The 13,780-nt window shown below is 37.6% G+C and overlaps 1 protein-coding gene across 1 annotated transcript; it reads left to right on the top strand.

Moving 5' to 3' along the window:
• The first annotated feature begins 8,329 nt into the window (after positions 1-8,329).
• LOC120277522 lies at positions 8,330-9,292 on the top strand. The gene is made up of 2 exons (XM_039284383.1): positions 8,330-8,568; positions 8,681-9,292. The coding sequence occupies exons 1-2, from the start codon at positions 8,419-8,421 to the stop codon at positions 9,152-9,154; spliced, it is 624 nt and encodes a 207-aa protein (XP_039140317.1). The 5' UTR covers positions 8,330-8,418; the 3' UTR covers positions 9,155-9,292.
• Positions 9,293-13,780: the final 4,488 nt, after the last annotated feature.

Genomic DNA, 13,780 nt, shown 5'->3' with positions numbered 1-13,780 from the left:
TTTCCTGTGTAGACTCTGTGGTTTGTTGTGTATGATATTATATTTATCTCTTAGTTATTGAGTCTATGTTTGCTTTTTTTATATAGATCAGAAGATGGCAACAATACTTGTTAATGCTCGATGTTATCTGGGCCCAGTTGTTAAAACCATTGCAGAGTTGAAAAAACTAATGAACATGCGCCATTGGGAGATACTCCGCGGTACGCCGTTTGCCCATTTTATGGACATCGCTCCCGTGTTGCAAGAGAGAGGGGTTCTCGATGCGGTATTGCAGTTGTACGACGAGAACCGACAAATGTTTAAGATAGGACAAAGCATACTTTCGTTCAGATCAAAAGACGTCACTCTCATCCTAGGCCTCAGTTGCCATGGAGATACTATCTTTTTCAAGCACGAGAGGGTCCAATCAGAATTTGAGAAGAACTTTCTTCATAAAATGCACGACCGTCACCGAAATGCAATCAAAGATAGCCTACTGAGAATTGTACGTAGTAAACACGGCGATGAGGAGACCTTTGTGAAGCTACTTGTGGTGTACTTCATGACGACGATTCCGTTACCCAACACTTGTCTAAATGCTCCACCATTCATATGGCAAGGTACGCCGACGATCTGGGGTTACTAGGCCGTTACGCATAGGCGCACACTACTCACAAGTGGATGATGGAAGACATCCCTACGACAGCCGCCCGTGTCAAACTTCGTTGTAAAGAAAACTGCTCTAGTGCAGGGTATTTGAGAGGCTGCTCCATTGCTCTGATTATTTGGTTTTATGAGGTGACATACAGTGTCAAGAAACAAAGAATAGGCCAGACACCCCGTATCATGTGCTATGGGGATTCCAGTTTCATCAAGTCGACGTCTATCGAGCCGCTACTGAACTCAATCAAAGGGAGAAAAGTAAGATAATCCTATTGTTGTCTAAAATGATTGGTGATTTTAATGAATGTGTTATTTCCAGTGTTTTACAATGTTGTATATGTGTATAAAATCGTGTTCCTGTGTATAATATCATTTTCATGTGTATTATATAATGTTTATGTGTATATTTTCTGTATATATTATAGAATTACTGTGCAAATGTTCTACCGTTACGATGTCTTGTATTTACTTAGCAGTTCTCTGAACTTCTGCCAGCTAACAACGAGGAGAATATGTTAGTTGGTAATATTAAGCGTCATCAGAAGCAGACCCTTATCAGAGCATCATAATCGGGCTACGACACAAGGCAGTCCCGATGACAAACAAGGCCCCCCGCCGCTGTGAAAAAGTCAAGCCCTAAGCCAACAAAGAAGCTACGCCGGAACCAATCCCCTCCAACCACCTCTCAAGAAATTGGCCATCGACAGTCATCGGCGGAAAACGCGGGGGAAGTTCTGCAAAGTGACAATGAAATGCGGCGGTTATTAAATCAAGTCTTATTAGAGTTTCGTGACTTGCGAGCTCGTATAGACGAGCGTGAACGTGAAGATGCAAAGCGAAAAAGGTTTGAGTCATCTCCACCGCATTGGGATTCAGTCTCCCTGTAAAGGTAACTGAGATCAGTCGCCCCCCTTCGTCAGGACCATCCCCTAGCCCTTGCGTTAGGTTCAAAAGGGTTGCACGGCTTCGGAAAAGCAGTTCTACGCAGTACAGTACGAAGTATACGGGCGATGCGGAAATCCCTACACCACATGATGAAGATGATTCCGAGGATGTTCAAGTCCCACTAGCAGCTACTCAAGAAGAAGAGCCACAAGCTGTATCACAGGTCCCCGCTTCTGATCGCTCCGTCCGTAGTGACAAAATTCCCGTTCTTGAAGCCGGAATAGAAGAAACAGAAGCGGCATCACAGGCCATGGATGAAACTCTGCCTGATGTCCCATCTCCTGAGGCCCCAACAACCACCAAGATAAATGTGTTACACGATGCATGGTTGCGCAAGACAAACATCAAAGCAGTCCATCTCCAAAAAAAGTTCCACTAAAACGAGTCTTAGCGAAGAAGACACCGCCAAAACGGGCTCTGCCAAAGAGATCTCCACCGAGAAAAGCTCAACCAAGGAGAGCTACAAGGAATAAGAGCCCAGCACAAAAGAACAAACCTGCTGAAAAGGTTTCCATCTCGAGTGATGACTCCGGAAATGATGAGGCAGCATTATGCGCTGTAGATGCACTACTTTAATGCCTGAACGGTTTGAGAAAAGAAAAATCTGCAGAAATGCCGCTCGCGATGGTCACATACCAGCCTCAACCAGAAGAGCAGGTGTACTTCGAGGAGCAAAAGCAGGCTGAAACTGGCTTCCTACCACAGAAGAAGTCCTACCCAGGTTGGGGAAGGCTCAAGCAATTCGAAAAGACAGCACTCACCATCTTCCTCAACACACTTGTCGACAGGTGCTTTTTCTTCTTCATGTGTAACGTATATATTCTATTGTGTATATTTAAAGTTTAAAGTGTATATATTTAGTTCCATGTGTATATATTTAGTTTACTGTGTATAGAATTAATTTCGTGTGTAAATATTTGGTTTCCTGTGTATAACTATTATTAGCTGTACGTATTTATGTTCGATTGTGTGCTTCTTCTATGTAGCTCTGTCATCTAGAGAGATGATAACGACTACGGGTATACCACCTGTGCCCATCTGTTCATCCTTCTTGATGGGAAGGAAAATGTCCAAGATGATTTATTGGATGCCCTCATACTCATGCTCCATGCAGAATTGCTAACAAATCCTTTGGCATTCAAGAGATGTGGCATTGTCACACGGCCCTTGGCTCATGCTATGCAGAAATTGCAATTCGCTGCGGAACAAGTAGTGTACCGATGGAAGATGTCATATTCGGGTACCAAACAGCTGACATTATACTTATGCCAATCCTACTTCATGGTTATTACCATCTGCTCGTTTTGGACAATGAGAAGCAGAAGTACATGCACTACTCCTCAGTTATATCTGACATTTATGATTGGACATGGTCAGTGATAACAATATCTTATAGAACTATGATTTGCTTTCCTATGCCTAGAGGTCAACACCAAAAGTAATCTATTTCGAGACCTCCCAAGCATGTACGAGATTGCCTCCAGCAGGCACCCGGCACCGTTGATTACCCGGTGTTTTGCATATGGTATATAGAGCAGCTTCTTAACGGGGAAGAATTATCCATATTACAATCGGACGTCCAAATCCTCCGTCTCCGATATGTTGCCCGTATACTTCTTGATGTGATGAGGAGGAAAATTATACCAAGCACTAGTGCGAAGAATGATGCCGAAGGTGAGAAGAAGGCTGCCGGGGAGAAGGACAGCCAAGTTTTCCAGGAAATAGAAGCTGAGAAGGAAGCCGACGGAGAAAAGGGCAGCTAAGGTGACAAGGACATAGAAGGTCCGATAGAGGCTGCCACGCAGAAGAAAAGCGAAGGTGAGAGGGATATAGAAAGTGGGAATGACGCTGCCGGGGTGAAGAACGACGAAAGTAGCAAGGACGTGGAAGCTGACGAGGACACTGCCGGAGAGAAGGACAACAAAGGTCACAAAGACACCGACGACGTGAAGGATGCCGAGACTGCGAAGGAGGTCACCACGGAGGAGAACGATGAAGGTGAGAAGGACACCGACAATGACACGAAGCCTGCCAACGAAGAGAAGAACACCGTTGCTGCCAAGGGCGATAAGGATGAATCTACTATTGAAGATGCTACCCATGATGAAGTGTGGGAGGAAGAAAAGGAGAAACAGGATAATGTGCACGAGTCTGACAATCCGGTTGTCGATGATGTTGAAAAAAATGTATAAAGTACTAGAAACAAACATGAACAGTAATGCCTAAGTTGGTCTGTAATTGCAAAATGTTGTTATGCAATAACATATAACACTTGTGAAATAGCCATAGATTCCGGATGTACTACACTACAAAACATATCTTCTACACAGTAAAGCAAAAGTATACATAGAAAAATGTATTTTACACAACAAATTTAGAACATACACACGAAATAAGGTTTTAAACACACAAACGGGAGAAATAACACAGGTAAAGGAAAATGTCATAAAAGTCGTGCTTCTGAACATGTGAAAGTAAAATCAAATGTCATATGCTAACATGACGTTTACCATGGTCAGTCCGCTATGACTGCATTGCACGATCGCCGGTTATGCCCAGCCTCGTGGCACCGGCTACAATGTAATTCACGGACATCGAAGTCTTGTGACTCTATTCGTTTCCTTATAGGACATCCTGGCCGTTTCTTTGATATTAGTGGCTGAAGTCATAGTTGACGGTTGTCGTCAGATGGTTTGTCACTGTTAGGAACAGGGGATATTGATTTGCATACGCCCGACGATACCATTCTACTGTGAAGTAATCATCAACAAAAGAGTAGACATTCGTGTCTATTTGCATAATCGCTACACATGTATGCTTGCATGGTAGGCTATGTACTTCCCACCTTCTACGTGAACAACTACGAGACTAGAGGCTGACCGCATTGTTGTTATTGTCAATGACTTCGTACGTTTCATCAGTAGAACGACCAGCTCTAAGGAAATGACTTTCATTAACGATTTGCTCAACCTTTTTTAGTATTTCAGAACAAAGGTGTGTATCCCAGTTATTGCATTGTTCATGTCTTTCGGCTAACATATTCATAAGTTTAAACCTGTAAATCGATAGTTGCACAGGAAATTTAATTATATACACCGAAATATTTATTTATAAACATTATTATTAATATTATACACAGGAAACGGAATATATACACACGATACCTGGATAATACACAGAAAATATTTATTTATACACATTAATATTAATAGTATACACAGGAAACTAAATTTATACACACGATACTTGTATAATACACATAAACGCTCATATATTGCACGGAAACACATAACAATATCCGGTAGGTAACTAACCTGATAGAGTCAACCATGTTAGTTACTGGTAGATGTCGTGCCTCTTTAATCAAGGCATTGAAGGACTCTGCAACGTTGGAATACATCTCGCACCATCGCATTCCTTTATATAAAAAGTTTGACAATTGATCAACGTCGGACTTATTCATCAACCAGCGTGTGCATCGATTGATAGACATGCAAGTTCACGAACTGCATCATCAAACTCTTTCGAAGTGTATGCGTACGTAATTTTCACAATTACTGCCCAGCATTGCATTCGCAAAGCTTTGCCGAGGCTAGAGTTAGTCTTCATGAAGTTCGTCTCCAAATGTCGTAGGCAATAACCATGTGATGATGAGGGGAAAATTCGCGCGACGGCATTGACCAAGCCCTTAGATCAATCTAATATGAATGTTATAATTTTATCATAGGTATCTTGACAGTATAAGGTCTCCCCAAGAGTAGCAAGAAACCAAGTCCAGTTCTCATCAGTTTTGTTGTCGACGATAGCAAATGCTACATGGAATAGACCTTCATTGCCATCTTTGGCTGTGGCCCTTAGCAGAATCCTGCCATACTTGGCTAGCAAATGGGTTTCATCAATAAAAAGTAATGACCTGCACCCATGCTTGAACCCCCAATAAACAAGCCCTGAATGAAAAAAAAGTACGCTTAAACCGCTTGCCGTCATTTTCAATGGTTACAACGCTACCGGGATTTATCGCGGATACTTTATATGCGTACCATAGAAGCAAATCATAGCTACTAGCCTCGCTACCGTGAATCACTGACCTCGCAACCTCCTTCCCATCCAAGCGAGTTTATATGGAAGACAAACATCGTGGTCACGCAATATGTTTTTCTGTATGTCAACATCTTTGTATAATGGTGTTTCTTTTAATTTTTATATGACACGTTCAGAAACCCACTTTTTGCTTGCTTTTGGATGGGCTGTCGTACCAATTCCTCCACCACAAATATGAGTTGGTTATATTGTCTTCAGCCAGAATGCACCATGAATTCCCTATTTAGAAGCATGCACTCGCCATTGGCATTCTTGAGCAGCGCACCTTACAGTCACCTGAAGTTTGTCATTTTTTATAAATGTAAAGTCAAAATTTTTCCTTATAGCTATGCTTCGCAGGCAATCTTTAAAGTGGTCTGCATTCTCAAACCATTGGCCTACTTGTATAGTGGAACCATCATGTGTATCGGTAGACCCGACAATACTGCACGCCCAGAAGAATTATGTAGGAGAGAAAACTATCGCCATTAGGGTTAATGCTGTTTAACAACGACTCTCTGCGTTAAAAAAAATACACACAATCAAAAATTCTACACAGGAAATATAGATTATACACAGGAAACAAATATTATACATAGGAAACACATATTATACATGGGAAATCGGAATAAGATGCAGGAATCTGGTATTATACACAAGAAATATTTTTAATATAGTAAGATATATTAATACACATGATATATTAACAAAGGAACACATAAACGATAAGTAATCAGCAAAATCATGATTGTAGTATTACAATGGATCAAGGAGGTTGAGTTTCCATCTACAAAGACACTCACATCCTCGATGATGATGTCCACGACAAATTTATTGAAACTATGGTATATATGACACATACATTGAAAATCAGTGTCAAACTCAATTGGGTAAAGCGTTTTTTATGCGTCAAGCGTTACGAACTTCACTTTCACTTAAGAAACATCTACGGCCAAGCGAGCACATATCTCACCCATGACTGATTCCCATGAGCTTGAAACGGTGAATTGAAGCACATGTCCTTCACTTTTGTGTTGCGCCATAGCGGAAAATGTTTCCATTGTTAATGACGCATGCATGGAATTACAAAAATGACAAAAGTGATTAAGCTTCGTATATTACAGATGCAAAAATGACAAAAGCGTGCTTAATTGGACTCGACAATAAGAAGAATAACAAAGTCCAACAATAAGAAGAATAACAAGAAGAAGAAGAAGAAGAAAAAGAAGAAGAAGAAGAAGGACAGGAAGACAAGATGAAGACAAGAAGATGAGCAAGATGAAGAGAAGATGACGAAGACGAAGGTTAAGTAGATGAAGTTGATAAAGAGCATATGAAGAAAATGATGTAAAAGAAGGAGAACAACATGCACAAGATGAAGAAGAAGAATAACAAGAAGAGGAAGAAGAAGATGCCGAAGATGAAAAAGAAGAAGAAGAAGAAGAATAACAACAGGAGCAACAACAGCTTACGTATAAATATCTTCACTTCAACCTGCTAACTAAAAAAGGTGGAAGACAAAGTTGAAGCTTCAGCAACCAGACCAAGATAAACAAGCACAAGTTCAAAAACAATGGCAACGTTGAGAAGAAAGAGTGAAAAATCATCTTTTCTCTGATAAAGAAGCTTCATTGGAATATTTGACCATACTTTACATTAAATGTGATAAGACTTGGAGGGAAACTTTTTGCTTTTGTTTTTGTTTTTCATCTCACATGGTTACATGGGCATTTGAGTCATTTTACCTCCACTTAACTGACAGAACTAACCGTAAAGGCTAAAAAAAAAAGAGAGAATGAAATTGTCAGAATGACTGCAGTGGAAGTTTGAAACTTTCTAGGAGCTTTTAGGTAATTTTCCCAAAAAGTTTTACTAATTTGTTTAAAAACGCAAACATTCTTGCTATTTTTAAAAACTTTTTTTTTAAAAAAAAATTATTATGTTTTAAACGGGCATAATTTTTTTTTTAATTTCTCTTCCTATATAGAACATATTTAATGATAAAACCATATTAAGTATTATTATTATTTTTTCGGTTTAATAATAATAATAATAATATGTTTTTAAAACAAAATAGCTTTTTTAAAATTTAAACTTTAATAGGTTTTTAAAAATAATAAATAGTATTTTTTTTTTAAAAATAGTATCTTATGCAGCTACCCACTTAGCATAAGATAGCCCAAGAGTTGTTGCAATAAATTAAATGACAATGAGTCATTAATAATAAATATAAAACTATTATCATTAATATAGATAACCAAAAGTCTTTAGTTCAATAGCACTGGTTTTGTTTTACCATATAAAACATCATGTGGACCCATTTATGAGAGCGAGTTTGCAGTCTAATCCCGGTATTAGCCTTCTAAATGTCTACTTTATAAAAAATAAGTAAATAAAAAAATAATGATAAATAAAATAAAAAATAAAAATGAGTTGAAAAAACAACCCCATAAAATAAAGTGCTGACTTTTCATTTTCACATGTGTTAAATAATTATGAAAAAAAATAAATTAAATACATGAATTATGAGAGAATTTACTTGCTTAATAAATGATTAATTAAAGAAGTTGAACAAAAACACAGTTTAGCATTAATTACCCTCCCTCCCTCCTCTTTGTTATTCTCACCCCCACCCTCTCTAATAAATACCCCACCCCTTCTTCTCTCCATCTTCTTCATTTGCGCTACGCTTCCCTCCACAAACCCTAACCCTAGAAACCAGAAACCCTAGCTCTAATTCAGAGCTCTTCCATGACGGCAGACGTGAGCGCGCGCTTACGGATGATGAAGGACGAGCTTGACGGCAAGAGGAACCGAGAATTCATCACCAGAGACCTTCTCGGTGGCTGTAGCCTCGGATCTCCTGTCCCCGCCGGTTGGGACCGTGGTCTTGATCTCTTGGTATGATTTTTCTCTCTAATTTTCCTAATTTTTTTCTATTTAATTTGAGTTTTTAGTTGTTTTTCAAAAACTTTTGGGGAATTTATGGTGAATCTGGGATTTTAATCTATAGAGCGGATCGGATCGGCTGCACCGCCAGCTCAATGATCTTAACCTACCCCCACCGGCGCCGGTGGCCGCGTCAATATCGGCCATGTCGGAGGTCTCCACCGTGCTGGATCTCAGGGTCGTTGGCGGTGCTCCGGCGGAATACCAGAGCGTGTGCACGCTTGAGAAGGTTAGGGTCGCTTTGGAGAGGGCGGAGCGCGAATCTCGAGGCAGGCGGAGAGGATTGGACGGCTCGCCTTCGCCGTCGTCGTCGACGACGTCATCGTCGGTGAAGAGGAGGTTGGGCGAGGAGGAGGATGGAATGGACGGCTCGGATTCGTCGGATGGGTCGGCGATGTTGGCCGCTGGATGCCCTGGATGCTTGCTTTATGTGCTGATCTCGAGGCAGAATCCACGGTGCCCACGCTGTGCCTCGCACGTGCCTGTTCCCGTGGTGCCCAAGAGGATCAAGATTGATCTCAATTCCGTTTCACCTTGAATTTTTTTCTTCTTCTTTAAATAATTAAAAATTTTAAATATATTCTAGGGTTTTGTTAATATTTTTAAAAAATTAATAGAAAAGAAACCATCTCTATGTTTCTCTTGTAAAATTGGGTCTGTTTTTTTTTTTAAAAAAAAACTTAATATTAGTTCTTTTTTTTTCTTCTTGTTGTTTTGTAATTTATTTATTTATTTTATGATTATTCAGCTGTCAAGAATTATGTCTATATATTTATTTAGAAAATTAAAAATATAGATTATGTACACAAAAGATGTCATAAAAAAAATATGCGTTTCCATGAAAAAAACTTAATTAATACCTAATAAACGTTCGTATAATATTTTCTTATTTTTTTACCAATAAATATATGACAATTTAAATGATGATAAATCTTAGGAGTTCATTTGGATATTGGAGTATATTGGTTGATATTTTTATTATTTTTTATTTTTAAAAATTTGAGTGTAAATTGGACAACTGATTTTTAAAACATTATAAATGGAGTAAATATATTTTAACAAAAAGACAAATCCCAAGGCTAGCAGTAGTGGAATTAATGCCTTGCGTCCAATTTTTGCAACCTTCCTCTCCCAAAGGCAAACCGGTGTCTTTGGCAATCATATAAAACATTAATTAAATAACTTTTAATTCATAATTGATGGAGTATAGATAATTTTTTTTAATATAATTTAAGTTTATTTTTAATAAGCTGACTCAACAGTCAGTTTATAAAAATCAATATTTTTTTTTATGGATTTTCAAGAATAAATAATTAATTAATTAAAACTGCGGCGCTAACGTCTGCCGCCAAAGTGAGTACAACCCATCAACGTCAGGACGTTATTACATAAACACCCCTCATTAATGGTGGAAGCTTGCAAGGTGTGGGGTCCCACAGTGACGCTGACGTGTCACTGTTTGGGCCACGTGTCGAACATGGCCATTAAATGCCTGCTTTGTTCGCTGCTTGATGGGCCCACAATATGGGCCCTACGTCAATGAAGACCATTCTTAATTTGATTGGTTGTGGCCACCTTGTATGTTTTCTATTTTTCCCGCGCTCTTTTAATATCCAGTAACTCTCGCCAAAGTTTGACCCGTTTCAGTTGCGGTTGTCGGTGTGATTCGTTGGAATATTTAGGCCCTCTTTATTATTGTCTATTTTTCCCTTTTTATTTTTTTTTTAAATTAAAAATAACCAAGTTAATATTATTTGTAAAAAAATAGTAACAGACTATATAATTTATTAATATTTTTATTTGCCAAAGGTTTCTGTTATGCACTGCTCTCTGGTAGTCTGGTAGAGCCGTAGAGGCATTGTCAAATCTAGTGTCTTTCATTAAAAAAAATTTAAAAAATGAAAAAAAATATTGTGGATAAATTTATATATATCCATAAAAAATAGGTTATTAGATATGTGCCAAAAATAAAAATTTATTCTTGCACAACACTTGAGAATGATCATTCATGTAATAAATACACTATTTTCAAAATAATAAAACTACTTAGATTAATAAAATTCTTTAAGTTACAGTAATATATATATATATATATATATATATCTTTTTAACTAATGGACTCTTGCTCTATTGACATTGAATCTTTTATGTCGAGTATTCGTTAAAGTAAAGTGAAGGCACAAGATGTGTTGAGGTATTAACTTCATGTTTACTCATGTTTTTAACTTATCTTAAATTGAAAAATGTTTCAAAAACTTTTCTTTAAATCTTTTATAAAAAATCTATTTCTCAAATTTAATATTTCTTTTCTTCTCTTTATTGTGCAATATATATATATATATCCACTCTTACGTATTTTAATGGTATAATACCTAAATCGGTCCCTTTACTTTTCTCTCTCTTCCCTTTTGGTCCCTCTACTCAGAGATGCTCCCAAGTAGTCCCTCTACTCTTGAAAATGGTTCTACTTAGTCCCTTTTAGACTAAAATAGACCAATTATTGGCTGTATTTTTCAAGAGTAGAGGGACTAGATGGGAAGGGATTAAAGATAGAGAGACTAAATTGGGTCATTTTCGAAAGTAGAGGGATTAGTGGGGCGCATTTCTGAGTAGAGGGACCAAAAAGAAAGAGAAAAAAAAGTAGAGGGACTAATTCGGATATTATCTGCTAAAATCTTTTTATGAAAAGTCTATTTTTTAATTTTTTTATATTAAAAAAAATATAGTACAATTTATCTCTGTTTTAAACACGCAAGTGTTAATTTTGATGTTTAATGAAGGTCTTTAATGAAAGAAAGCAACTTGCTGATTTTAAAATAAAATTGACAAAGGACTACTGCCAACTTTGTCATAAACATATAAAAAATAAAACGAAAAGAAAAAAGAAAATAAATGTTTTGAACAATAAATAGATAGTAACATACAACCAAATCTAGAGAGGAGTACTTATTAAAACCTAAAATATAAGTCTTACCATTAATGAGAAAATTACATTAATGTTAGCTAGCTGATTAATTATCTATGACAAACATTACACCCATTTATATTTATTTCATTAATCTACATTATTTATTGATGAATTGATTGATGGGTTTAATTTGGGTTAGGTTCTTGCATTTATGAGGATTGATGCAGATATAATTTAATGTTTGACAACAGATACATACGTATATAATTTACTTTTTTTAATTATGTTGTTTTTCACTAAAAATATGCAGTTGAAGACTAACTTCCAGGAAGTATCATATAAATTTTATGCTAAAAATAATTTGTTAAAAAAAAATAGGAAAAAACTTTGCCCTCATTAAATCTCACTTGATTATTCCGATCTGTCAACAATATTTAAATGTTTGAGACTGATATCTCTTGTTTATAAATATTTATTTATTTATTAAAAAACAAATAAAGCTTTTTTTTACTCCCTCTATTTCATTATAAATGTTTAGTCTTATAAAAAGTTTTGATGTATCAAATTATCTACTTATATATCTAATTTAAATATTAATTTTTTGAGTATATTATTTTCCACTACTATCATTTTAAACTCTTAACTTTAGTGGACAGAAAAAAAAATGTATAAGATGGAAAATGTAAGCAACATATTTATAAAACTTTTAATTTTAATTTTAATTTTTACTGAAACAATTAAGATGAATACTTATAATTTAACGGAGGGAGTATATTTATCTTATGAAATATGGAGTTTGGACATTTCATCATTAATAATGAGGTTTTTAACATGTTGGATTAATTCTTTTTATTTATTATATTATAAAAGTGTGTGCCAACGAGTGTGAGTAATTTTTTTAAAGCCATAAATCATTTATAAATTTAGCATTATAAGTACGTGTTGTTTATGCAAAATTTCACCTCCTATCTTCACTTTTTTCTAATAAATGTGTAGTTTATTTACTTTATTAAAAAAAAAAAAAAATTTCACCTCCTTTCGCGATCACGAATGATCTTAATAATAAGTTCAAAAAAAAAAAACATGTATCAGGGATCCAGATGATCTACTAGAGTAAAACACATAATAAATCATGTGAATCAATTTATTAAATTATAAAATTAGGGTTTTGAAATATACTTTTTGTTAGGGAATACAGTTGTGTATACAACTGTATATCTATATTTGTATACCTACCATATTTATATACATATGTATCTATATATATCTTGTACATTGTAGTTTTTATAAATGAAAAATGTGTGATCTTTTCCACCTAACATGGTATCAGAGAGGTTCTCTTAAACTTTTTTTCTCTCTTTTTCTCCGCGCCGCCCTCGTGACTTCCGACCTCGGCCCCCCGCGTTGCCTACCGCCCTCGGCTCCCGTGTGCCGCCCGCCGCCCTCGACCCGCACTAGCCCACGCGCCGCCCTCGGCCCCCGCACGCGGCCCCACGCCACCCTCGGCTCCCGCACATGCCCACGTGTCGCCCTCGGCCCCGCGCGCGCCCGACACCAACCGCCCGTGCAAGCCCACCGCCCTCGGCCCCGTGGTATTTTTCTTTTTTAGGCTCTTCTCCCACACGTCTCGTGTTTTGTGCAGATGCTCCATGGCCTCTGCCCAGGTTTCTTATCTACAAAATGCAGACGTCATGCTTAATGGCAAGAATTATAAAGCATGGTCTTCCACTTTACGTGTGCTCCTTCGCGGACTTAATCTTTGGGGTCATGTTGATGGTACCCGTCCGCCTCCGGTTTCTTCTATTGCCGCCTCTTCTAGCTCCTCTTCGTCTACAGTTACCAACGCATCCTCTTCCCCGTCTGCTGACTTGCTCAAGTGGACTGAGGATGATGCTCGTACCATTGCTATCATATGTCAGTCCTGTGAGCTTCCTATTCGTTTGGCTGTTTATGATCTTTCTACAGCAAAGGCGATTTGGGATCATCTGCGCGCACTCTATCTTCCTTCCAGTCAGGCATTGCGCTAATCCTTGCTACAGACTCTCACCTCCACCTATCAGCGTGGGAACTTTGTCTCGGATTTCTTTGCCGTGCTTAGTGATTTATGGCGTTAGTGTGATGAGATAACTCTTTCTCCCTCTCCGACTTGTGCCCAGTGTCTTGCCATTGCTCAGGATCGCGATTATATTCGTACTTATGAGTTTCTCATGTGTCTTCGGCCTAAGTTCGAGGCCGTTCGTGCTCAGCTACTGCACC

The sequence above is a fragment of the Dioscorea cayenensis genome, chromosome 15, assembly GCF_009730915.1.
Source record: "Dioscorea cayenensis subsp. rotundata cultivar TDr96_F1 chromosome 15, TDr96_F1_v2_PseudoChromosome.rev07_lg8_w22 25.fasta, whole genome shotgun sequence".
In the NCBI taxonomy this organism is placed as follows: Eukaryota; Viridiplantae; Streptophyta; class Magnoliopsida; order Dioscoreales; family Dioscoreaceae; genus Dioscorea; species Dioscorea cayenensis.
The sequence above is the reverse complement of the archived record's forward strand: the minus strand, read 5'-3'. Positions and strand labels throughout refer to the sequence as shown.